This window comes from Coturnix japonica, chromosome 11, assembly GCF_054131305.1.
Source record: "Coturnix japonica strain WE chromosome 11, WE-NBRP24, whole genome shotgun sequence".
Lineage (NCBI taxonomy): Eukaryota > Metazoa > Chordata > Aves > Galliformes > Phasianidae > Coturnix > Coturnix japonica.
The window spans coordinates 28,187,370-28,213,423 of NC_140673.1; the positions used below are offsets into that span (position 1 = coordinate 28,187,370).

General features: G+C 45.8%; 1 protein-coding gene across 27 annotated transcripts in view; it reads left to right on the forward strand.

Moving 5' to 3' along the window:
- The window catches only part of LRRC7 (leucine rich repeat containing 7), a 164,654-nt gene that overhangs the window by 135,326 nt on the left and 3,274 nt on the right, over positions 1-26,054 (forward strand). For 6 of the 27 annotated variants that reach the window (XM_032446216.2, XM_015870860.3, XM_085512434.1 and 3 more), the window contains 11 exons: positions 3,267-3,336; positions 4,920-5,019; positions 5,677-5,801; positions 9,155-9,355; positions 12,357-12,455; positions 14,229-14,340; positions 14,565-14,745; positions 15,735-17,415; positions 18,912-19,061; positions 22,512-22,631; positions 25,552-25,770. In XM_032446216.2, coding sequence (XP_032302107.1) covers positions 3,267-3,336; positions 4,920-5,019; positions 5,677-5,801; positions 9,155-9,355; positions 12,357-12,455; positions 14,229-14,340; positions 14,565-14,745; positions 15,735-17,415; positions 18,912-19,061; positions 22,512-22,631; positions 25,552-25,770 — 3,058 coding nt within the window. Of the gene's footprint in view, positions 1-3,266; positions 3,337-4,919; positions 5,020-5,676; positions 5,802-9,154; positions 9,356-10,757; positions 10,858-12,356; positions 12,456-14,228; positions 14,341-14,564; positions 14,746-15,734; positions 17,416-18,911; positions 19,062-22,511; positions 22,632-25,511; positions 25,771-26,054 lie in introns of those variants that run through there. The other 21 variants (XR_014933067.1, XR_014933068.1, XM_015870865.3 and 18 more) reach the window with 16 other exon arrangements.

The window sequence follows — 26,054 nt, forward strand, 5'->3', positions numbered from 1 at the left end:
CCATGTAGCGAGTCCCTGGGGGGAGCTGCTTGGATTCACTCACAGCTAAGAATGCACGTGGGATTCATTCAAAGAAAAAAAGCTGTCTTACCAGTAACCGGTGTTCTTCACACTGTGTAGTCCTCAGATACATTTGTCTTCCATCTGCTTCTCCTCTCTCCTCAGAGTCCTTCCAGGTATGAGTCCTGTGATTGAGAGGTAGAATTGTTAGAATGTACATTTGGGCTACACTTCTCAAAGAGCATCGGTTACTGGTAAGTAACCTTTCTTCTAGTTTTAGATTGTTCTTACAGAAGAGCTTAACCACTCATCACCTTTCTGTATTTGCATTGCTTCTGTCCTGGGCTCAGAGCTCGATTACTGCTCTGAATCTCAGGAACAGAAGTCAGATGAAACAAGCATAACATGGCAATGCATTCCGAAATGTAGGACTGTTCCTTTCGGTGTATCTTTTTCTGTTCAGTTATTTGTACGGTATTGCTTACTGACAAAGAGGTAATTGCTTCTGGGCGTATTATTATCCTCCAGTGTTTGTGAACTGTAAATGGAAGACCTAATATGAATTATGTTCTTTTAAACATTCACGCTCTGAAAACCCCGTTACTGTCCATTAGCTGAGCATGACCATGGAGAGCTGTTCCTGGTTGACCAAACCGGCTGGGCTGCTCTAAATTACCCCAGGATCCCAGTGTGCCGTAACGCACCGACGCACCGCTTCCTTGAGGCTGGGGCTCATACGGTGCCAAGGGTTTTATGTGTATTTTAACCTCATATAAATACAGAAAATAGCTTTGACACTGAGAGATTATTTTATTATCATGTCTGGCTTTTCTTACAGTTGAGTTTAAGAGATTCCAAACTGAAGTTATTGGGGATTTACAAAGTGCACGGAAATGAAACTTGTCAAGTGTTAGTGTTCCAAAGGGCTGCAGGTGTCCCTGCTGCAGGGTGGTTGCTCTGCTCCAGGCCAGCAGCAGCTTCCAGCAGGGTGTTGTTTGCTCCATGGTAAGAATTCTTGTACAGTGTAATTTGCCCCTTAATTGTAAGTCAGTTAATTTGACCTTCTTCTCAAGGAATTATCTGTTCACCCATTAAAGCTCAATCTAGAATTGAGCATGTATTTTCTTAGATTTATAACACTGATTATGTACATAACTTTCCATGCCATCTAGTGAAATCTTTCAGTATTTAGTATAAAGGAAAAGCTCTTTGTTGAACAGTACAGTCATAAACTTTCCACGTCTTGTACTACTGTCTGATTGCAGCCCTATGTTAGGTGCATGGAAGCAGAGCAAACCAATCACATTGTCAGTACTAATGGAAGGCAGAGGAGAAAGCCGCATCTTTAACCAAGGGTGTCTTAGTTCTTTGGAACCAGTGGGATTATGCTGATGTAGACCAAACAGGATCTGACCCCCAGTCTGGAAAGTAACCAAGCTACATCTATGCATAAGTAACACTGGAGGTGCTTTGTAGCTGTGGTACAACCTTGTTTTGGCTGATGAACAGTTATAAACTTTGGTGGTTGAACTAACCCGATATGAGCAGCAAGCACAGCCCTGTTCTGGAGTGTGTAAAATACAGAGCATCCTCTCTTGGTAATCCCGTTGTTCATGAAAGTCAGTGAGATGCGGGTGTGTTGTTACTGCAGATGGGGGGGAACGTTCATGAACTTCACACAGTCCAAAAAGCAGACATGAATTTAAATGTGAAAAAGAAGTTGCAGTCAGAAAAAGAGGCTGTGTCTCATTTTGGTGGCAGTTGTCAGAAATCAGCGCTGCTTTGGGGTGCCTCCATTCACTGATCTTTAATTTGACATTTTCTCTTATTAAGGGCACCTGAGAATCAGTTCTGATCAGACACTTAAAGGAAGGTGTCCGGGCTTCTGGGCACCACAGAGAGCTCTGTGTTTTGTTTGGCTGGAAATGGAGAACCAGCCTGGGGATCTCATTGCCACACGTCATTTCTGCTTACCAGACGTGTTCTCCATTTGATGCCCATCACTCGACTGCAGTGAGCTGGGAACTGCAGCAGTGACCCTCTGCAGTCACTGCGTCCCAAGGGCAGAGCAATAAGGCTGTTGCTTGAGAAGTCACTTCTTATCTTTTTATTGAGAAAAAAAGATTCAAGTGAAAAGTCCAGGTAACCAGCATTTAAGAACCTTTACGTAAACTACTAAAGCTTCATCTTGTCACCCCTGTGCATGAGGAACTTCTCAGTGTGCACTGTTCCAGGGAAGGGGGAAGATAGATGCATTTTGAGATAGCAATAAAAACTAAGTCTCAGGAAGTTTAGAAACTCTCATGCCATTAATTGTAGGTTTAAACGTGCACACACATGTAAAAACACCCTGACCCATACAGGTGTTTCACAGCACACTGAATATGCATGTATTCATGTCAATGTATTTCACCTGTATGGGTAAATCACCTTTAGGATAAGGTTTTCTTATTAAAATCACAGTCTTCATGACAGTAGGGATATTTGCTGGTGGTTGTTTGTCTTTGTTGGAGGTCCAAGTCTGTTGTTCCTTCTCCCTGCAGTCAGTTTGCCTCCTGGCAGGAGAGGGGTTTACGTCTCCTGTTTGTGGTTAAATAGCAATAAATGTTTTGCTGTCCTCTCTGGATGGTCCATCCCCTTTGGCAGCCCTCTGTAACATGGAGATGGGGAGCAGTGATGTGTGGCCAGGGCTGCTCCCTGCCTTGATGTGGGCTGCAAAGAGGAGATAGTGTGCTCAGATCAAGGTGCTTTCTGTGGAAGCGTGGCTGGAGCTCCCACAACCACCTCGTCCTCTTTTCCCTGCTCCCACGTGCAGATCATTTTAAGAAATGGACTCATACGTATCATGAAAAGGCTTTGGGGTTTGATTGTTTTTTTTTTTTACTGTTTTATTTAATTTTGTCATTTAGGTTTGCTGTGAATTTCTATTATTTTGATTTTATACCTGGCATTTCTGCAAAAATGAATTTCCCATTATCCTCCAGTAATTTGTGTTCCAAAATGTGACTGGTGAGTAAACGGGTTTAAGTCGTCTATGCTGAAAAGCCGGCAGGGCTTTGCTGGACGTCCTGCTGGGACCAGATCTTTTCTGTGTTACAGGGTATAAGTTTCTCTCTTAATGTGGAAGTATTTAAAGGGGAATCCCCTTAATAAAGTACAATATTTTAATAAAGTGTGCGAGAAAATAAGAGGCGATAGCAGTTCTCGTCTGATCAATCCAGTCATGCTGTGTATTGAAGGAATTACTCTTCCCTTATCATTTACAGGCTGAAGAACTTACCATTCACTTTTACGAAACTCAAAGAACTTGCAGCTTTGTGGCTTTCTGACAACCAGGTAACGGCTTTCGGTGTTTGTAATTTCTTTGTAAGGTCCTGGGGCTCTTACAGGAGCCATGAATGAGGTCTGTAATGTCACACGTCACTGCAGCAGAGCTTTAGAAGAGGTTGGTCCCAGCCCAGCTGCTACTTTCCTACCAAGCTGTGGGCAGTCCTGGCTGGCGTTCATGACCTCGGTAAACTTGCCATCGCTGGGTTTATTGCTTGCTGCTAACCAACCTCCTGTACCCTGATAAAAGTAGTGAGCAGTGATGAGAATCACCAAGAGAATATTCTGTAAGCAGAAATTCAAGAGGCAGAGCTTTGTTCTCAGCCTTGCTCTTAGTTTGTCCCATTCCTTACACCATCTCTGCCCCTCCATTTTCATCTTCTGCCTTTTCCTGCCCACACTTCCCTTGCTGTATAATTCAAACCCCAGTGAAGCCAGCAGGAGTTTAAATATGTAGAAGATGCACAAGAACTCTCAGTCTTGTTTTAGAGATAATTCTGGTTTAAGTTCCTCTTACATTTAGATATGCCTTCCTACGTTCCAAGGAGCTCAGCTCATGTGGCATTACCATTAATTCCTTAGGACTCTGTTTGTAAACAAATTCTGTGACATAAACACAAGGAAATGTAACACTTACCCGGTATCTGAGCACTGGAATAAGTCCCCATCATTCTTTGCAGTACTGGTGGATAAGATAGGATAATTTTGCAGTTCCAGAATGTGATTAAGTGGAGACAAATTCAATTAGTGCAATGTTAGACAAGTTCAATACACCCAGCAGGTTTTAATAATTACAGTAAGTTCTCGTAGTCTCATCTTTCCCACCCTACAATAAAGCCCAATGTCAGCCGTTACACCTCCTCAGCTGAAGCTGATGAGGATAATGATGCTGCTGGAAATGAGTCCCCCCTATATCTGTATGAGGCGGCTGCAGGAGCCAGAGCAGAGCTGTGCTGCCTGGGGACAGACCTGCCTGCTGCTGCCATCCACTGAGACAAAGCAACGGCTCATCTGCATCAATGCTTTGTTGCATTTCCCCTTAAATTTAGCTTTCACTTTGTATGGCTACGCAAAAGTCTTCAAGCTGAAGGGAGGCGAGACTGAGCAGGAGGGTTAATACACACAGATGAATTAATTTTGCAGCACTAAATTAGGATTCTAAATTATTTCCATAAAAAAAATGCCTGTACCCATCCACCAAACACACACTTCCTAATAATCAGGCAATGTCTTTTCAGCATTTTGACTTTTCAGTGATGAGGTTTAGATCGTCTTCTAATCCATGAACTGTGACAGTCACTGCCGGGTGCTGCATCACAGCAAAGCAATGACAGCAGCCAGTTGAGTAGAGCTCAGTGGTGTCTCTGTGCAGCTGGCACCAGGAGGGCCCTCAGAGTTACAGGATCCACTCCTTGTGGATGCTGGCTTACAGCACGCAGATCACATGGGAATCCTGGTGGGAGTTACAGGCAGGCTGAGGGATGGCAGAGGAAGAAGTGCCACCAAACACTGTTTATTGCCTGCTAAAGCTCCATCTTGTCTAACAGATGTGCTCTCAGTGACCAGCCCTTTGTTTTGCCTTTCCTATGCAGTCCAAGGCTCTCATCCCTCTGCAAACTGAAGCTCACCCAGAAACGAAGCAGAGAGTTCTGACTAACTACATGTTTCCCCAGCAGCCCCGCAGCGATGAAGGTAAAACACCATCAGATCAGCATTCCCCCTGGAGGCAGCAGCAGGCTGTGGGAACAGGGGGCTGAGCCGTGGCTCTGTGCGGCATCATCTGCGCCTCCCGATGCCAGGAGTGCAGTGGTGTGCACAGAGCAGCCCATGTGCTGCCACGCACCGAGGGCTCCTGCTTCCAGCCCACGGGTGTCCAACCAGTTGGCCTGCCTGGGCTGCACTGAGAGAGGAGGAATTGTCTTGGGCTGCATATAAAATATCCAGTACTGTTAATGTACACTAAAAATAGAAAAGAAAAGGAAAAAAAAAGAAGTGTAACACAGCGGGTTGGACACACAAGCAGGTTCACAGGGAGCAGAGCCGGGAGCCTGGCAAAACCAGGGCTTGGCTTTGAAGCCCCTGCATCCCAGTAGGGAGCCTCCATGCTCCTCATCCAGCCCTGCCCCAAAGCCCTCCTGCTCTCCAGCATTCTCACTGTGATTTCAGCATTCACATTTATTTTTAATGGTCTTTTCTTAGTTATGACCCTATTGCCCCCTCAGCAGTTTTGAGACAAAGACCCAACGTTGCCAGTCACCCAAGAGTTTGTCTTCCTGGATGATTTCCAGCCTTTTGCTGAGGGCATTAATCTCTTGTTCTGTTGCATTGCTGTTCGCAATTTAACTGCAGATTTCCAGTCAGACAGTGATAGTTTCAACCCTACTTTGTGGGAGGAGCAGAGACAGCAACGTATGACTGTTGCCTTTGAATTTGAAGAAAAAAAGGAAGAGGAGGAAAATCCAGGGAAAGTCAAGGTAAGTTTGGCTTGATTTTTTTTTGTTTTTGGCATTCACACGTTGGAGACAGGGTCCAATATGCAGATGTTGAACTGAAGCTGTTTCATCACTGGGGCAGAATGAACACGGAGCGCTGGGGGGTTGGGGTTACTCTTCAGCCACACCATTCTTTAGAAATACTTAGATCCTGTGGGGATTCCAGATTCCTCTCCAGGTGAAGGCTGTGAGAGCTGCTATTAATAAATATTCAATATCCCATTCAGATCTTCTTGGAGAAATGGATTTTGTGTTCACGTATTTTTCCTAATTAGGAATTTTTACTTAACTCTTGCAACCAAATATAATCGGTGTATATACGTCTGCTTTAGTGCTTTAGCAAAACAGAAAATGAACTAGAAAAAGCAATCTGACTCACAGTAAATAGATGAAACTGAAGTTTTACCCGATATGAACTGCAGATTTATAGCCTGTGTGTGGAAAGCAGAGTACCTGGGAGATTCACATTGTTCCACTGCTTCTTGTTGCAGTTGTGACTGTGAGTAACGTGTCCAAATGTGCACAAGTGTTAACAGAGAAATAGGTAATTTCTAAGACTGTAGATGGATCTAATTGTATTACCTGTTATTTGCGAGCATTGTTTTCGATATTGAAATGTGATATAGGAAATACATGGCTTAGCCATTCTGTTTTGAATGTGTTTCAGAACTCCACGGATGACTGAAACAAATGCTTCCTTTCAGTAAGCTGTTTTTGTAGACAAACGAAACTCTTCCCTCCCTTAATGCTGTTCCTATACTCGGGTTTGAGTGCTGCCATCTGCTGTATGGGAAATGGAGAGGCAAATGCCACTGAGCCCAGTGCCACATCCCAGGGTGTCCCAGAAGCAGCCCTGGACACACAACCCATCCCATGGCAGGGGGGTGTGCTGGGATGATTCCTGCTGGGATGGGCTTTGCCATGCAGATGAGCCATGGCTTGCAGGGTTGCTGCTGCCCCTGATGTTTGGCTTGGCAGCTGAAGGCCAAGGCAGCATTTACCCTTTGGTCCACTGTAGGGGATAAGTCCAACACTAACATACATTTTCTGGAGTTCTTACCTGTTTTCACTCCCACTTGTGGCGAGAGTGTAAACCAGTCATCTATTTCTGCATGAAATTCCTCAATTTCCATACGTGATCATAGAAATTATACAATGGTTTGGGTTGGAAAGGACCTTGAACACCACCAAGTTCCAAGTAGGGAACACTTCTCCCCAGCTCAGGCTGCCCAGAGCCCACCCACAGCCTCGGGTACCTCCAGGCATGGGGCAGCAGTGCTGGGCCCTCACTGCCCTCATGGGGAAGAACTGCCTCCAAATCTCCCCTCTTCCAGTTAAAAGCCATTACCCCCTGCCTGAGCTGTTGCTCTATGATGAGAGTCCCCCCAGCTTTCCTGCAGTCTCTGTGGCACTGGCAGTGGGGTCTCCCTGGACCCTTCTCCTCTCAGCCCACCTCCCTTTGCCCTTCTCTGCAGGGCAGGTGCTCCAACTGATCCTTGTTTCCCTTCATCAGGCCCAGTCGTTACGTTTTGGAGCTGATGCCTTAATCATTGCTTAAAGAAGGATTATTAAATGAAAAGCTATGCAAGGACATAGCAGCTGATCAAATATGTCCTTCCACTGATGCATCCTAAAGAGAGCATCCCTCCTCTATTATATCTCTGTGCGTACAGCAAATACCCATAGCTACCTGTAGCTTGTATAACAGGGGCCTTCATGGGATGAATTGGAGGGTAACCCCAGATTAGCAATGGGTGGTTACCACAAGCATTGTTTGCATTTTATAAAAGCACGCCTAATTTTCATTGTGTGTATTTCATATTTAAAACTGCCTTCTCATCCAAGCTATATAACACCGACTTGAAGATTTAAATTAATCAATAAATTCTTCCATAAGGAATGTTGAACTTTGAAAACTCTCTTTCCAGGGTCACTCGCTTTTGGTGTAGCATTAAAACATACAAGAGTTGCTTTGATAGATTCTAACCCGGCAATGAAAATACCTGCTTTGAATGCATAGCACCCACCACAGCTGCCTGTGTCTTTATGGTGTAACATGCCCAGCAATGTCAGACTCTTACTGAAATCCCTGCCCGAGTTGCCAATCACACATTTCTCTTTGGCTAGTGCTTACTGAGCCTCTGCTCTGTGCCTGCAGTTCCAGCTATGCTTGTCTGTAGCTTTTACATTGAAATCATGGCTCGGATTTTCGGAAAAAGAGATTGCCTAATTAGGCCACATCTGAATATGATTTCTTTCAACCGTAAACCAACCACAGCCTTAGTAATGCTTTACAGACTTAATTTCTTTTTTTCTGTTGAAATTCTTTATTAACATATGACATCATAGCCATACATTTAACGTTTTATGTTAAAGTCATGTCAGAATCTATTATGTGTAATGTTTATTCTACCGTGGCTCAGAATTATATGCTAGTATTTCATATAGCTTTATTTCCAAGTTGATCAGGGTTTGGTTTCTAAATTGTTCCTGCTGACAGACCGAAATCACTTGAACCCCAAATTGCCCTTTTCCTACTTGTTAGAGGTGTAAAATCCAATGGCTGTGTGGTGACCTGTTAAAAGCAAGCTCCCCTTGTCCACCTCACATACGCAATCAGGTAAAAGCTCCTTTGCAGTAAATGCTTTGCAGTAAATTACTTGTAGAGCTGTTTTCAGGCTGTGATCAATTTGGACTTGGATGACTACAATATTTCTTTACTTCTGAGTGATAAAAACAAAAAGCTCAAAGTGTTGATTGTTGTAGGAGATCCATAGGTCTGTCAGTCAAAGTACTGTTCAGTGTGAGCCAGGTTGACTTTTCTGTAGTGGTTTAAGTCTGTTTTCCTGTATTTCTGTATACTTAGGAGCAGAATTCATGCATTTGAGTGTATGTATGTACATTACACGTCTCAAAGAGCAAATAGATCCCAGGAGATCAGGTTCTGTTCTCAGCTGTTACAGATAATTCTGATTAATTCTGTACACTGAGCATAGCTAAATTAGTTCTGCATTTGCATCGGTATCATTTTGGAGAAGTGTGGTTTAATATGCTTGTGCTCTCAGGCCAAGTGCAGAATTAAAACGCTATACTCTCGCAGGGTGAAAGATAGGCCTGCAGGGAAGCATGCCCATCCATTATTTTATGTCACTGAAATTCCATGATAGGTTGTGCAGTGTAACTGAATGAGAAGTTTGGTCCAAGAACTGAAAGACTGAACAGACTACCTCAAATAGATTAATACAGAACTTAGCCATAGTACTGTAACCATGGTTTTAGTTTGCATGCTGTTTTCATTTTGTATTTGTGCTTTAATTCTTTTTATGAATGTTCAGGTTGAAATAAATCTAAAACGTTATCCCACTCCATACCCGGAGGATTTAAAGAATATGGTAAAATCAGTTCAAAATCTGGTGGGCAAAACAAGCCATGGAGTACGGCCTGAGAACGCAGCACCAACCGCCAACACTGAACAAACTGTGAAAGAAAAGTATGAGCACAAGTGGCCCATGGCACCAAAGGAGATTTCAGTGGAGGTAATGTAAAAGGATCGTTGTTCCTCTCAAGAGTTCAAGACGGGGTTTTAATATAACTCCCTCAAATGCTATGCTGCATCTGCTGTGAGCTTCTTGCCTAAGGGTTTCTAGTTCGATTCTGCCAAGTAAGCCTAGTTTTGTGCTGAGCTGCTCCTCCCCCATACTATTGGATTTTCAGACTGAATCTTTGATTTTAAATCTAGCTAGATCTGAATTTCTGCATTGATATATACCAGCTCTCTCCTAGACCTTAATGATATGGCCAACTTGCCTATTAGTGAGAAAATGGACCTGATTATGAGTTACACCACAGACTTAAATGTACCTCTGCAACAATATGTAAAAGAAAAATCAGTTTGTTCTGTTGACAGTGCTATGCCATAACGTTCTGCCTCTTGTAATCCCATTGCATGTAATCCATAGCCAACAAGCCTTGTCCAAAGTTAATGAAGTCAACAGAAGCACTTTGCACCCGCAGGGAGCTGTAGGTCAGGTGCTGCCCAGTGACTTTCAGTGCGCTGCACAGTCCAGCCGTGTGTGTTGGCCAGAAGTGGATCGGTGCACATAGTGAGAGTTTTCTATCCTGACCTATATATAAAGATATATATATATATGTATTTATATAAAGATAATTCCAAAATACTGCACAGACTTGTGCAGAGCTGACGTAAGCAGCTGCAGTTTGATCTCAGAGGACATCTGCTCACTGACAGCTTCATATTGGTAGCTTACAGTGTGTAGGTACAACTTACATGTAGAGGACATTGCTCACTCTGGAAGTATTTACTGATAGGCTGTAAGATGCTTGGGCAGGTCTCCAAGCTGTGTTCTAACACTTGAGATGAGGGTAGATTTCGGAAACAGAACCATGTTTTTTCTCTAAATGCACATTAACTGTTAACACATGAGTAACAAAATACAAGTCTTAAAAGGAAAAGCTGAGTTGTTGCAGACCTTGCAGTAATTCCTGAAATGCAATTGAATGACGTTTGCAATTTCCTAGTTTATTTTCCGCCACAAGCAACAGATAAAAGCACGTGAACTGCTTCCGTCCTACTGATGTGAATGTGTTTTTCATCTTCCTTTGCTACAACACCGGAGATGGTAGACCTTGCCTGGGTGTTAGTTTCCCTAATCCTTAGCAAGGGCCAGCAGCAAAATAGCTCATCAACTACAGGAAAAAGGCGGTGTTCTTGTCATTCGGACAGATAACATCGCTGGGAAGCTTTTGTGGCAGGAAAGCAGGGTGTTGTATGTGCTCCTCTCTTTGGCTTCCTGTGTAAAGATGAAGAAGAGGTGTGGAAATGGTAGAAAATGTGTGAATGATTTTGTGAATAATATTGGCATTATTTCAGTTGTAACATATTAAATAAAACATAATTAAGCTCCATTTGCTTTGCAGATAATTAGGAGACAGAATCTCAAGCCTCAAGTTAAAACACAGTTTGAAAATGCAGGTGTGTTCTGATAGATTTAGACTGAAGACAGTATCTTGTAACAAGGTAATTTGATTTCAGGTGCAATGCTCACTTCTCATCCTCTGTAGCCAGGTCAGCTGGTTTCTTTTCTAATCTCTCTTGGGTTTTCTTGCAATTAATTTACACGTGTGTCATCACAAAACTGTTTCTAAACAATTAAAGGGAGCATCTGAAAGGAATAGCAAGGTACATTTCAACCCCCCTGCATCACCCTGCACCTTCAGTAATAATAAGCAATTTCTTAGTTAATCCTCAGTTAAATTAGATCTGTTTGTTGTCCTGTGTCACTGTGAAAGATGTGCCTTGCAGCCAGAAAGAAGGCTGGGATAACACCGAGGAATACCAAAAATTGGCAACTAAGATCCTTACAGTTAATATTCTTGATACACATGGCCTGAGAAAATCACTGGGAGGAGTTCTGCATGGCTCTCGGGTTTCTGTTGTTTTAAAAAACATCTTTTCTAACCCAGCGTGCAGCATTCCATCCCCTGTGTTAATTCCTAGCTGGTTTGTTAGCGCTGTGTAGAAAGGAGGGATGGTTTTCCTCTGAGGAATCTGTTGCCAATGCTGTGTTGGGTCTGCTGAGACCTTCATCTCACCTCAGTCAAAACAAGACCTCAGTCCTTTTAACTTCCTTCTTCATTACTTGCTCAGCTTTGTGTTGTTTTAAGGGGATGGGAGTGGGAGAGAGAAGGGTGTTCTCTTTGTTTTGATTTTTAGCCTTCTAGAGGGTCTCTAAAACTCATCTTGCCTTTCCAGAAAGACTTTGCATGCTTCTATTTCCCCTGGGCTGCCTGGCTTCAGTTCATTCACTGTTGTGTCTGTCATGGGAGCTGTTTTCTCCTGAGATGCACAATGACAGCCTCTCTTGATTGGGAGGGCAATTTGTCCTGAAGGTATTCAGATTGTGTCTGCTTTTAGGCCATGCCTTGATGGGCACTTTGCAACAAAATGACCTATATTTAACGAGGAGCCAGAAATATCTTCATTATCGAGTGTTGCCATATGGCTTCTCCATAGCACGGAGCATCTTTATTGAGGTTGTGACCTTGGTGGATTCCAGTCACAGGAGGAAGGTGATGGTGTTCTGTTCTGCAGGTCTGACTTGCAAGAGACCTTTCTCCAAATAGGATGTTGAATGTCTTAAAGTTAAATCTGAGTTACTTCTGCTCCTGCCTGACCTTGTCTAAGAGTCTGGATGGTAGAGGTGTTATTCAGGACTGTCTCCAAGGTAAAGCCTTCCTTCCAGAAATTCAGTCTGGGGCATTGGTGGACCCACTGAGGTGGATCCTGCATGAAGATTCAGGAGGTGCAGCATTTTGTCATGGCACTAATGATGGCTAAAATGATAGGAAAGGAGGAACATGGCATAGAAAACTTCATACAGTTGTACACCTGAAATAAAAACTGTGTTCATCATGATGTCAAAAATGGAACTGCTGGTTGGTTCTGCCTTACAGCAAGTAGTTTTATTTTGAGCTTTTAACTTTTGAAAGTTTCATGGCGCAATATTGGGATTCTAGGTGCAAGAATTCCATAAGAGTCACCTGTCTGATACAGACAACACTCATAAATCGACTCTGGACAGGAAGGAGAAAGAAGAGCATGCAAAAAGCTCAGAGGTACAACGAGAAATAAGTTTGAAGCATGCACCATGCTTCAAAAGTGGATAATCTCACTCCCTGAATGTATGCACCTTGTTACTTCTCAAAAGTCATTTTGCATGATAAGTTTGTTACACTGCAGTAGAAATGATTGTTCTGCACTGGAAAAAGGCCATTCACTATTGCTAGCTTTGAGTTATTTGCACATGGTGCTATTACTTGAGAAACAGCACACACCACAAGGGAGCTCTGTATTTCAGGGCAGTAAAATCTTGCAGTATCACAGCACATGATCAGTATGAAGCTGTATTTGTGTAAATGTGAGCACTGATGGGGTTAAGTTACCGTGTTGTGAGGGTATGTGTTGGTATGGTGCTATCTCCAGTGGTATGCCAAAAGTAGAAGGATTAACAAACCTGTTTCTTAAATCTAATCACATCCATCAGGAATAAGTCACTTAGCAAATGCTTCTGCAAATCTTTGTTACAAAAGTAGTTAACAGAGCTTAGTTTTCTTAAGGTTTCTTGTGGGTAAAATCAAGTAGGGTTTAAAAATCTTACATTTCAGGGATGCATTTTTTACTGACTCCTGTCTAAAACTGTAAGACCTGTAATTCTGGACTATCTCTAACGACCGGGGTTTGGGTACAGGGGTCCCCATCTTGTCTCCACAGGAGAAAGCTCCCTCCCCGTTGTGTTTCTTCTAACCATTTCCTTCCACATTTGCCAGATTTTTGTTTTCTCCTGGTAGCTCTCTAAAATGTGTTCTTTCTCACTGGATATTTTCCTTCCCCAGCTTCCATCCTCTACAAAAAAAGCTCATCCTCCCACTTCCAAGACAATGCATGTTTCTCTTACCCCTTCCCACAAGGATCTTCCCTGGTGTTAGTTAGCACAGTCCTGCTACACCCATCTCCATCAGTTCTCTCCCCGTGATGTTTCCCTCATCCCACACACTGACCCCCAATGTGGGTTTCCCATATTGTTTGTCTTCCTCCTCAGCGCAGGGTTACCTCAGTCATCCCTCCACTTAGCATCCTCTCCTCCCCCGTCTCCCCAGGGTCACCTATCTTTGGGAATAGCACCTTTCTTATTTCTGAACTTTTTCCCTGTGGTGGCACAAAAAAAAAAAAAGCCTCTAAATTGCTTATTTTCATCTTAATTTCCTGCTTCTGGCTATCCCATGAGCCTAATTTAAAAGCATTCATTTAAAATACTTCTTACTAAGACCCCATCTCATTTTCTTTCCACTTTTTGACATGCATTTGTTTCAGTAAGTTTCCTATTGCTGTCTGGAACTGTAGAACACTGTGCAGGGAAATCCTAGAATGTCAGGAACTGCTGAAATCCAAAGGAGTTTTTGAAACCCCAATTATTGAATTTAATGGAGCGTAGCGATAGCATGACCTGACTCTCTGTAAGGGCTGGTGCCATGAGTGAATGAGGAACACTTAGTCCTGAAGTTAGAAGTACATATTAATATATTTTGTAATTTATTTCTACTTGCAGCTTGCATTTTTGTGCCTCCTACTTCATCAAAAATGTTTACACGGCCTTGACGTATCCTACGGGTTCCATCTGTTTTGTCCCCATTCTCAAAATGAATGCATCACCATAACTTTACAAGTATTTCTGTAGGACCAATTGGAATTTTCAGCTGACAAATATCATTGTGGTTAGACTATTTCTGTCTGGTGGGGTGTTGGTGTGTTGTCACATCCATGAAATGAAGGCTTTGAAATGTTTGTTGACGCTGTTTCCTATGTTTACTCTACATTATTATATTCCTCAGGATGCCTTCGGACATCCTGCCACTGAGATGAGGATAGGGGAACTTCGTCCTTCCCTGCCAGAGACTCCGTTGTACCCACCCAAACTTGTTCTTCTGGGTAAAGACAAGAAAGGTACAAACTTGACTTACAACCTTTGAGATGGGAGCATACGTAATCCACACAGATAGCATCTAACGTGTTCTGCTTTGATTATAAAATGTATTACGTATGTATTTATGCACACAAACATTTATATATCTATATCTATATCCAAACTATGCATTTGAAATTGTATTTTTCTGGAGTTCAGTTTCCAAACGCCACCTCCTGAAAACATTTGCTGTGTTTTGTTTCAGAGTCGACAGATGAGTCTGAAGCAGATAAGATCCATTGTCTGAATAACAGCGTTTCCTCAGGCACTTACTCAGACTATTCCCCTTCCCAGGCTTCCTCAGGGTCCTCCAACGCGCATGTTAAAATGGGGTCCTTGCAGACAACGGCTAAAGAAGCAGTGAATAACTCTTTGTGGGGGAACAGGTGTGAGCCTCTTTCTTAACACAGCTTCTGACTGCCTTTTGTCTTACCTTGTCACTCATATGGAGTGATGGTGTGCCAGCTGTTAACACGTTCAGGTCGAAACAATAACATTTTACCCCAGTTTTCTTGGGGTGTACATGGCAATATGCAGCCCAGGCTGCAGAGTCTTGGCCATCCATTCCTGCCCTATAAGCATCAACAATTCTGCAGCTGTTTTTCCAACCATGTACATTAGCCATGCCTTAAAAGCACCTAATAATTGAGCTGTAATTATTCTGCTGTGTGTGGTTCAAAGCTGCAGCTGGCTGCAGTTTAGTGCTGTTAACAGAGTGTGTGTGTCTCTCATTCATGCTGTCCTGAGCCTCGCTCTGCCCTGGAACTCCAATTGTAGTACAGCTCATTGGAAGTTGTAATCCACACTGGCCATCAGCAACCGGAAGGTGCTGTTGTTGTGTACAAGGAACGCTCTGCTCTGTGTGTTTGGGCCTCCAGTCACCCCTGTGTAGCTCCACCTTATGAAACCCACAGGCCTTTTGCATTGCACAGGGAGTCTGCTTACTGGAGATGCGTAGTGTCTTGGTAGTGAGAAGATGCACAAACTCTATCTGGCAGCTTTGTTTAAAAAAAAAAGAGAGTTGCAAGCATAAAACATTTAAAACATTTCCCCTGCACACACAGAAGGTTATTTTTAAAGCAGGAAAATGTGTTCAGCTGGATTTATGCGTGAGCTTGGCTTTGAGCCATACAGGGCTTCTGACTTGCTTCTTATTTTCTCAGTGTACATACCTCCAGCATCTGTGCTCCAGCGCAGCATCCTGCTGCAGGCACATGCCAGATCACTGACATAAGGTGCACATCTCATGAAACGACCCCAGAGCCTGAGTACAGATGGGAGAATATTAAATCTCATTATAAGTGTGTCTTTCTGCTGGCTGCTTCTGTGCTCTAATGGAGGACATTTTACCTGGTTTTGCTTTGTTTTATTTCAGCAGGCTGGTGCAGTCGTTTCCACAGCCCCTGGAAACAAAGCCATTACTGAGCCAACGGGAACCTGTTCCGGCAGGGAACGTGCCGCCGCGCACCGACAGGCGCCCTCTGAGTGACACCTTCACCGACAGCTGGAATGACAGCTCGCACTACGACAACACTGGCTTCGTGGCGGAGGAGAGTGCGGTGGAGAACCCCAGTGCCAACCCTCTTCTCAGCACGAAATCCAGAAGCACATCTGCACATGGGCGCAGGCCGCTGATTAGGCAGGACAGGATAGTTGGCATTCCTCTGGAGCTGGAGCAGCCGACGCTCAGAAACACACACGAATCTGAAGTGCCTCCTCCCAATCCTTGGCAAAATTGGACCAGAACCCCTAGTCCTTTTGAAGACAGGACAGCTTTTCCTTCCAAACTGGAAAACACCCCCACCACCAGCCCTTTGCCTGAGCGGAAAGATCATGTCAAAGAGTCTCCCGAGATAGCTAGCACTTTTGCTCCCGGAATAGCATGGGAATATCATGATTCAAATGCTAACAGAAGCCTCACAAATGTATTTTCACATATCCACTGTCGCCCAGACCCTTCTAAAAACGTTATTTCCATCAGCAAGAGTACAGAAAGGCTTTCTCCGATGATGAGGGATTTAAAAACTAACAAATTTAAGAAGTCGCAAAGTATCGACGAGATAGACATCGGTACATACAAAGTTTATAACATACCCTTAGAAAACTATGCATCCGGTAACGATACTGTAGGAGCCCACGAGAGGGTGGACAAGCTGCTGGGCCCGGAGCACGGCATGCTGAGCATGTCCCGCAGCCAGTCGGTCCCCATGCTGGACGACGAGCTGCTGACCTACGGCAGCGTCAAGGTGCAGCCGCAGCAGAAGTCGTCCGTGACAAAGAAGGTCTACCAGTTTGACCAAAGCTTCAACCCGCAGGGAGCAGTGGAGGTCACGGCCGAGAAGAGGTTACCGCCACCTTTCCAGCTCAACCCTGAGTACATCGCCCCGCAGAGTAAGAACCTGCCCCAGGAGCTGGTCAGCCCCAGGGCGTACCGCGGCTACCCGCCCGTGGAGCACATGTTCTCCTTCTCCCAGCCATCGGTGAATGAGGACGCCATCAGTACGCCCTTCACAAGCCAGGGCTCCAGGCCAGGCTTCTTGAGGCGGGCAGATTCGCTGGCCAGCTCCACTGAGATGTCCATGTTCCGGAGGGTGAGCGAACCCCACGAGCTGCCCCCCGGCGACAGGTATGGCCGGCCTCCGTACCGCGGGGCTATGGAGCGCCAGGGCAGCATCTCGGTCTCCGAGTCCCAGTTCCTCAAGAGGAATGGCAGGTATGAAGATGAGCATCCTTCCTACCAAGAAGTGAAAGCCCAGACCGGCAGCTTTCCTGTTAAAAACCTTACCCAAAGGAGGCCCTTGTCCGCAAGAAGCTACAGTACAGAGAGTTACGGTACCTCTCAAACCAGGCCAGTTTCAGCGAGGCCAACCATGGCGGCTCTGCTGGAAAAGATTCCGTCAGACTATAACTTGGGTAACTATGGCGACAAGCCTTCCGATAACAGTGATATAAAGACAAGGCCTACCCCTGTGAAGGGAAATGAGAGCTGTGCTAAAATGCCTGCTGACTGGAGACAACAGCTACTTAGACATATAGAAGCTAGAAGGTTAGACAGGGTATGTTTGGCACTTCTCTGCAATTAATGCCTTTAGTCGTGTGTTTTGGTATTTCAAACTATTTGCACGTGCAGTGGTAACCGCCAGAGCTCCCCACAGTGAGATTCCCACGTTGGCGTCGCGGTGGTCTTTGTGTGCAGAGCAGCGGGGAGAGCCCCCTGGGCAGACCCCCTGCTGCTGCCTGGGTAACCAAGGCACACAGCCCCTCCTCAGCAGCGGGTGTGGGCAGTGCCGAAGGCCACCACTCCCGTCATGATTTGAGAGCGCTGGAAGAGGCTGGATACGTCTCTGCAGTAAAACAAAATGAGGAAAAATATCATCAACACAAAAAGTAAAAAATAATCATCATCATGTTTAGTTTTCAGATTGCTGTTAGCAAAGGCACCTTAAAGCTCTCTCTTAGCATTGAAAAGCATTACTGGAAATACGCTGCTGCTGCTTTTAATGTGGAATATAACCATTGCTCCTCTTAGCGATAGGAACTGTTGCCTATTTATCTTCTATCTAAAACGTAACACAATTAGGACAGTGCATGATTTCTATAATGATGTTAACTATTTAACGGCCTGCTTTATGAATCTGGGTTTACTTCATAACCTGAAGTGATTGTGGAAAGCTGCTGTGGTCTAATGCTTAAGTTAGCGGCAGAATGTGTCCCTCTACGTATTTCACACCAGATATCCATGAGTTTGGTGTGGATATGTTTGTTACCCCTTCTGGTCGCTCAGATGCGACACATACTGAAGTACCACTAAGGGTTGAGTGGGTAACCTTTCTGAACCGGCTCAAAGGCTGAAGAGCTTTCCTTCCTTTAGGTAGGTTCCCTGTGCTGTATGAAACAGGTTGAAAAACACCTACCCCAGGCACAGCACAGCAGCCAGGCAGAGAAGGTTCTGGTAGCAATAAACACTTCCCAGATGTTTTAGAAGCATCTTTACTAGTAGCTTACAATGGGTATGTGCTTAAGAAATGCTCTGATTGATGGAAGGCTGGCATTGGTAATGTCACACAGTTACGCCCTGCTCCCAGTGATGCTGCAGAGGCAGAGCTGGCCTCCAGCTGTCTGCAGCACCCAGCAGCTCGGGGCGGGCTGCCCGCGGGGATGCATTCCTGCAGGCTCATCCCATGGAGAAGTTCCCACCATTATGCCAGACGTGTTTTCTGGCCCAGCTGGGGTGGTGCAGACGTACCAAAATTTGGCCATATTTTCAAAGTAAAGGCTCACACCACCTTATATACCACAGTTCTCAGAGTATAGATAAGGACATATTTCATCTGCTGTCAGCGTTGAAGTCTTCTATGGTATCCATTTTATGTACAACTAGCAATGTATTTGCTTCCGTGTGACTCAGTGCATGCATCAGAAAGCTATTTACTTCTTGGTACTGTTTGTTTGCTTAAACTAAAACTTTGTGAAATTAACCATATATGTGTGATACTTAATTGAAGGAGCATGTGTGTTCATATCCTGTCACGTGGTTGTTTCCTCTACTCAGACCGCTGCTTACAAACACAACACAGTTAGCCTTGGCATGCTGCACTCTGGAGGGTTTTCAGCAATGCATGCCGGCAGAAGCATGACTTTAAACTTGCAGACTAAATCTAAATTTGAAAACCAAATGCTTCAAGAGCTACCTCTACCGAAAGTAAGTATGGGATAGCCAGCATATACCAGCATTACCAAATAAATTAATGATAACCTTTGCTTTCTCCTGGTTTAGCTTTTGCCTATTGTTCATGCTTATACTGTACACAATCCAAAAAGCAAAGATGATGGTGGCGGTGTTTTCCTACTCAATGATCTTGCTTTTTGGATTAAGGAGCTCACATGGCTGTCATTACTGCTTTCTGCTCTTGTGTTAGATGATGCAATCATTATGTTTTCTATACGACTTGACGTGTGCGTAGAAATGAAGAACATGCTTTGTTTTGTGACTGTTTAATCTTAAAAAATTAATGTAAAGATGTTTTACATGCTATTGAATAGGCTCCAAGAGACAGGATTTGTAACACTGGAACATTAACTGGGTGCTCTGTAATAGCTGATATATGCCATGAGTAAGCCTAGCACACCTAACATAATGTTCAACTGTTCTGAGCAATGCCCTTAGAAATAGTATTTTTCTTAGTTGTGCTAAGTATTTTGCAACTGTTGATGATATATTGATGACAAGTGCACACATACACAGTGCTACACATGCAGGTGTTGGGTAAGGAGAACAGTGAGGGCCACTGCTGACCCGTCTCTGGGTGCCAGGGAGGTGCTGAGCCCTGCTCAGAAGGGGTAAGCATCACTGCCTGCCTCACCTCGTTACAGCAATAGCTGGTGGTGCAAATGAGCTGCATCTCTGCGAGTAATTAAACGGTAGCAGAGCGCAGAGCCAGGCACTGGAACGCCATCATCTGCCCCGCTAATTGCTGGCCTGCCGTGGGCGCATGGCTGCAGCCAGCTGGTGCAGTGCCAGGGAAGGCTGGACTGTTGGGGCAGGGCTTACGTCCAACCCCAGCATGCCAGAGAACTGAGGGCAGCAGCATGACCAGGCTGTGCTGGCCAAAGGGCTCCTAGCTAACGCCAGCGCACAGCGAGGTTCCCAAGCAACGCTGTGATAGCTGAGCAGCGCCACACACACCACACAGACTGCTGTCAGGTCCCCCTGCTGTAACTCTCCATGCCACCACCAACACTCAGCTGTCCTGGGTTTGAGCGAGTCCCAGTGTGAGTGTGTGCCTCCTCGTTGTCCAGCTCCGGTCTCGGCTGTGGCTGTGTGTGCTGGGACATGGACAGCTGTTTGGTGTTTCTTGTGCTGTTTTCTCTGTCCAAGTCTGTCTGTTGGGGTGTGTGGTACCTCTTGTCAGCAGTCCTTCACAGCCCCCCACCCATCCAACAGTAGCTCCGGTCAGAGGGAGAGTTTGGTAGGCACAGTTCAGAATAATATCACTTCCACAGTTTTGAGGTATAAATGAATACAGAAACAAAAACCTGGACATCAGAGGAACTGGTTGGGGTGATGTGTTGGGGTCGTGCCCTGGGTCAACTTTCTGCTTTCTATCCTGGCATTTCATTGCTACATATCCATGTGACTTGTGATGCTGAAAAGCAGGAGGGGTGTGTTCTCTTGCTGTACCACTGGGGAAGGGGTTAAGACTATTGTTGGAGAAAGCATAATTAATGTTTATTATTGTTTGATTTTGTTCCTTCATGCATTGTAAAGCATTTTGCACTTCTCAGTGAATCCAGGCCACAGCAGCTCCATCCTCTCCTCCTCTCTCCGTGCTGTGGCTGGATTCAGGAGAGTAACGAGTGGGGTCTGCTTATCCAGCGGAAGATCAGGAAGCCGTGCTTAGCAGTCATGTTTTCTGATGAGTTTAATTAGTGAGCCTGCCCCGTGTATGAACTGTCGAACTGCCGACCCCGACTCTCCCTCAGACATAGTGGATAAGTGGCTTTTACTGGTTTGCAGTCCATCCAAAGGGAATAATATAAATGAATGACATGGCAAGGAGGGGGATTCGTTCTGCTGCAGAAAATGAAAAGAGGAACTTTGCTCACAGAATCTTCCTTTCAGTTCAGAAAGCCCCTCGGTGTTCTGTTCCTCGCTGGGTGTTAACTCGGCACTGTGCATCAGGAGGGCGCTTACAAGGAAAGCAGCAGTTCTACGAGCAGCACTTTGATGAGGGTCGCTTTGAATGGTCAGGGTCTGCACCTCAGTGCTTCAGGGTTCAGGGTGCAGCAGCCATGCCAGGCATCAGACCTGTGTTGCTCAGCAGGCAAAGCTGCAGTAGTGAGCTCCTGCCTGGCAGCACCGCTCTCATGGGGCACCTTCTGCTCCGTGGTTCCCTGCTGCTCCCCCGAGTGCGGTGTTTTGCACAGTGCACTTTCATTGCAGTTTTGCTGCCCTTGGGTGGGGACACAGAGGAGTGGAGGCAAAAGAGGGGCTGATCCCCACAGCAGGACCCACATTCTGCCTGCTGGGATGGGCTGTCGGTTTCTTGTGAGGACAATCACAGCTTTCCTGATTCTTCTGGAAGACTTCTTGAATGATGAGAGAATGGCAACAGTTTCCATGGATTTGAAATAATTAAGGATGAATTTCCTTTACCAACCTCTGAGAAGTGCAGTTTTTAAAAGTTTATTTAATTTTAAAGGATTGCTAAGCCTGCACCGTAGAAGAAAAGTTCCTTATTGACCACTAATCAGCTCTAATATTTCAGAGCCACAGTCCCGTGTGCTCTTCAGTCATCTGAAGGAGTGTTTTGCAATTGTTTCAAACCTAAACTGAAGAAAGAGTTGCTTGGATGATGGAGGGAAACCACAGCACTGACCAAAGCTGAAGGAGGAGTTTCCTGCAGGAGGGCAGTGCTGGAGTGCTTCAGAGGGTCTGGCACAGAGCAGAGTATCCATGTCAGTGTGATTTCAGCTGTGGTAAACACAGCAATAGGAGAAAAGCTGGAGGGGGCAGGAAGGGGCAGGAAGGGGCAGGTGGCCTGAAGGGCACCAAGAGCAGTGTGATGAGAAAGTGACCCGAGTTGTGTCTGAAAGGAGAGGAAAGCAGAGAAAAAGCACCAAAACAAGTGCATGTGTTATGTCCGTCTGTATTCAGGAAAGTATTTACTGTGTGGTTAATGTCTTACGGTGCCTGGCTGCCTTGGGACAGGACCAGGATTGCTGTGAGCTGAGTGTCCCATGGGGCTCATGGTGCCATTGTGGGGAATGGCTGGCTGAGCAAATAGAAGGGTGTCATCCGGCCTTGCTCAGCACACAGTGAAATGGTTTTGGTGCCCACTAAGAAAGCTTTCATTCAAAGAATTAATGCCAATTTAAACATGTGACTTTGCCAAAATTTGTTGTTCTGAAAACAAGGACCAAGGGTAAAGGAGTTTTCTCTTTTCTCTCATCATTCATCACGCTCGTTATTCCTCCTGTGTATTTGCCAAGATCTCTAACTTGCAGAGTCCCGCTGGCATATGATTGTGTGTTAACAAAATGCTGTAGATGTTTAAGAGATTTCCATTTTACCAGTAGTGTTGATTACTGACATAAGGTTGGAGCAGAGTTGTTGCTGGTGACTAAAGGCTGCCCTACCGTTTGTGAACAGACCCCGTCGCAGCAGAGCAGCATCCTGGACAACGGGCAGGACGAGGGGCCGGGGAGCGGCCAGTGGAACCCCTACCCGCTGGGGCGGCGGGATGTGCCCCCCGACACCGTCACCAAGAAGGTGAGCAGCAAAGCGGGGAGGGGCTGTGGGGCGGGCCTGGGAGAGGCTTGTTTTTATGGGATTATGGAATCGTAGAGTTGCTTGTGTTGGAAGGGACTGGTGAAGGTCCAATGGTTTGGTCTCAGTGTTTTAAGCAGAAGTCACTAGGAGTGAAGGGCCACATTTTGATGCTGCTACCCATCTTAGCATTTATTCCAGTGCTGTAGCACATCTCAGTGTGAGAACTGGGCACTGTGTGTCCAGGTGTGTTCCTGCGCATGGCGGGCAGCCACCAGCCTTCACTCAGGATTCCTCATTTCAATCACATCCATGGGTTCATGGCCCAAAGGAGATGTGCTGAGGTGGGGAGCAGCTCATGGGCTGCTGCTGCTGGGACACACTGAGCCACCATCAGCTTCAGAGGGGGAGCTGCACCTGTAAGCAGAAGTAGTTGCTCCAGTTGCTGTCTGTGTAAAGATGAGTCCTGCTCCTGGATGAACTCTTAGGAGTTATAATGTGCCCACCGGTACCTTCTGCAGTGTAATTAACCATCAGCACTGATGAGGCAAATATTCCCCGTCTGGTTTCACATCTGTTTCTCCAGCACAATAGGAGCCCTTTCAAGAAGGTAGAGACAAGGCAGTTTGTACTTACCAGGAGTTGTCCTTTGTATCCTCAGTTATCTTTTATCCTTATTTTCACAAACACTTTGGGATAAAACCTGCACTTATCCACTCATGGCTGGATACCAGTTTATGTCTTGCATCATCGGTGTTACAACAGTAAGAAACTGCAGATTCTGGTTCGTTCTGGATATTGGGGTGTCTCACTGCTCACATGTAGAATGTCTAAAGCCACCGCAGTGCGTAACTGCATGGGATGTGAGGTTTGACTTCTGACCTCTTCACTGCTCACACTACAGATCAAACTCCAGCTTTGTTTCAGTCTAAGTGTTATCATTTCAGTGATCAGCTCATAATCTGTGGGGTAACTTGGTTGTACAGACCTTTCTATCAAGTAACCCACTGCCTTATCAGAGGACTGCAGTGCTGATGCTTTTGTGTCATGTCAATGAGGCAGCAGTCAGCTTCATTGTGAATTACCTGCTTTCTGTAAGAGGGAGGGGGTAGAGGTGTGGGGGAGGAGCATCCAAAGGCGACCTGGAGTCACTGCTGGTGGAAACGAGTGGCTGAAGAGTGAGAATGAAGATGGAAGATGGATGGCCACTGAGTCCACCAGCCTGGGGGCAGGCGCAGCACCGGGCTGGTTGGCTGCTGCAGTGGCTGTGGGTGGTGGTGGAACACACAAATGCTGAGGCTACATGAACTGTTGGAGAGACCTGCACGGGTTGCCTGGGGCTCAGCAGCTGTGCAAGGAGTGTTTGAGGAACTGGAGCAAGGCAGCTGCCTGGAAACAGGGTGTACTAACGTGGCTGAGTCTCCATTTCCTCTTTCTGACTTAGGGGTGTATCCGTCAGCCACAGCTGTGAAACTGGAGGGTCCTTCTGTTTGATTTCCAATGTCTGCTGCTCAGTCTGGGGCTCCTTTAGGCTGACGTGAAGATCTGAAGATTTTCAGTGAAGCACAGTGTTATTGGTATTTGAAATAGGTGTCTTCCTTTGAGGAGGACATTTCAGCTGGTGTGGATGTGTTGCTTCATATCTGAGTCAAACAGTGGGACTGATGAGATTCTTCTCTCTTTGGATACTTCAGCAATGAGTGCCAAGCACATGAAGCACAGGGCCTGCACAGCGCGGGGTGATGCAGGCACACGGCTTGTTGTGCTGGGAGCTGATGAATTGCTCCAGGTCTGTCCTGATCAATTCTCTTCTGATCTTGGTGGAGCTGCAGATCTTCCTGACCCATAAAGGAGGATAATCAGTGCAGACTGACTCCCCCAGGCTCTTCCAGGAGCAGTTGGTCAGTGCCCATTGACACTGTCATGTCCATGTGCTCTTTAAGAAGAGTTTGGGCACTGAAGAGCAGAGTTCTGTGCCATCTCTCACTGAGCCTACCCATCTCAGGTACGAAGACACAGACCTGGCAGACGTGTTCTGGCTGTGCTGGCTGGTCCTTCTGTTCAGACGCACTCAGCAGAACACCAAGGCAGAGCAGTTTTGCTTGCAGTCACTGTGCATCTTGCTGCATTCAGTGACCTGAGTTGCTCCAACTGCATCTAAATTAATGATGTATTCAGCAGGCAATTCTTGAAAACCCATCCCACTGCTTTCTAGCAGTGGCAGTGAGCAGTTGGTTCCAATGCCTCACTTGCTCCCACTTGCAAGGTCAGATGAGTGGCTGACAGGTACGAAACATTCTGATCTTTTGCTGTATTAATGTTGATGGTCTCTGAAATACCATCTCCCCATTGCTGACTCTCCCATCAGAAAGGGTCAGTACTGATGAAGGTCAGAGCTTCATAACGGGCAGGGATTGGGCCACTGTTGTTTCTGTAGGTTCACCTTGTCCACAGGAGCTGGCAGATGCTGAGATGTGCAGTTCCGAAGCTCCTTCATATTCGTGCTCTTCTAATATAATGTTCCAATGCTTGTCCTTGGTGGGTGGCTGTGATCTGGAAACAATGCAGTGGAGCGGTGGAGGATGCTTCTCAATGTCTTTGAGTATGAATAATCCACTACAGTTTAGTGTATTTTTTACTGTATTCTGAGCTGAAGCACATATTCACGTATCTTGGCATGAGAGAGAAATAACTTTCTGTTTATAAAACATACTGCATCTGGCTGATTGCCCTTAAACCTCTCTGGGTAGCTAAATGAGCACATATCCTTGCTGCTTTTTATCACAACTGTTCCTAACCGTGGTCAAAAGACAAACCTCTGATGGGATTTAAGAGGTTTGCTGGTACCGGACTCTGTAAGTTGTAATAATTGCTTCTTTTCAGCTTCCTGACTTTCTGGCCTAACGGGCTGCATTACCCACAGGCAGGTAGCCACATCCAGACCTTGATGGGGTCACAAAGCCTGCAGCACCGCAGCCGTGAGCAGCAGTATGAGGGGAACATGAACAAGGTGACCATCCAGCAGTACCAGCCCCCGCTGCCCATCCAGATCCCCTCCTCGCAGAGCTCCCGAGCGCCGCAGACGGGGCGATGCCTCATCCAGACCAAGGGGCAGAGGAGTACGGACGCCTACCAGGAGCAGGTGGGAGCGTGTCTGCGTGACGTAATGCTGTGAAAGATTTCCTTTATCTCCTTTTATCACACAAAGCAGTGTGAGGGAGCCTGGGGCAACACTGCCATGTGCCAGGCAGAGCAGGGAGGTGGGCTGTGCTGCCCAGCACCGGGGCACAGCTCCGATTTTCTTGGCTTGAGCAGGGAATGCTGGCACTGCGGCTCCTGACCAGAGCTGACATCAGTGGTCACCTGAATCTGTCAGCAGTTCCTCCCAGTGTGCAGCATCCTGGCTCAGTGCTGACAGTGCAGTGC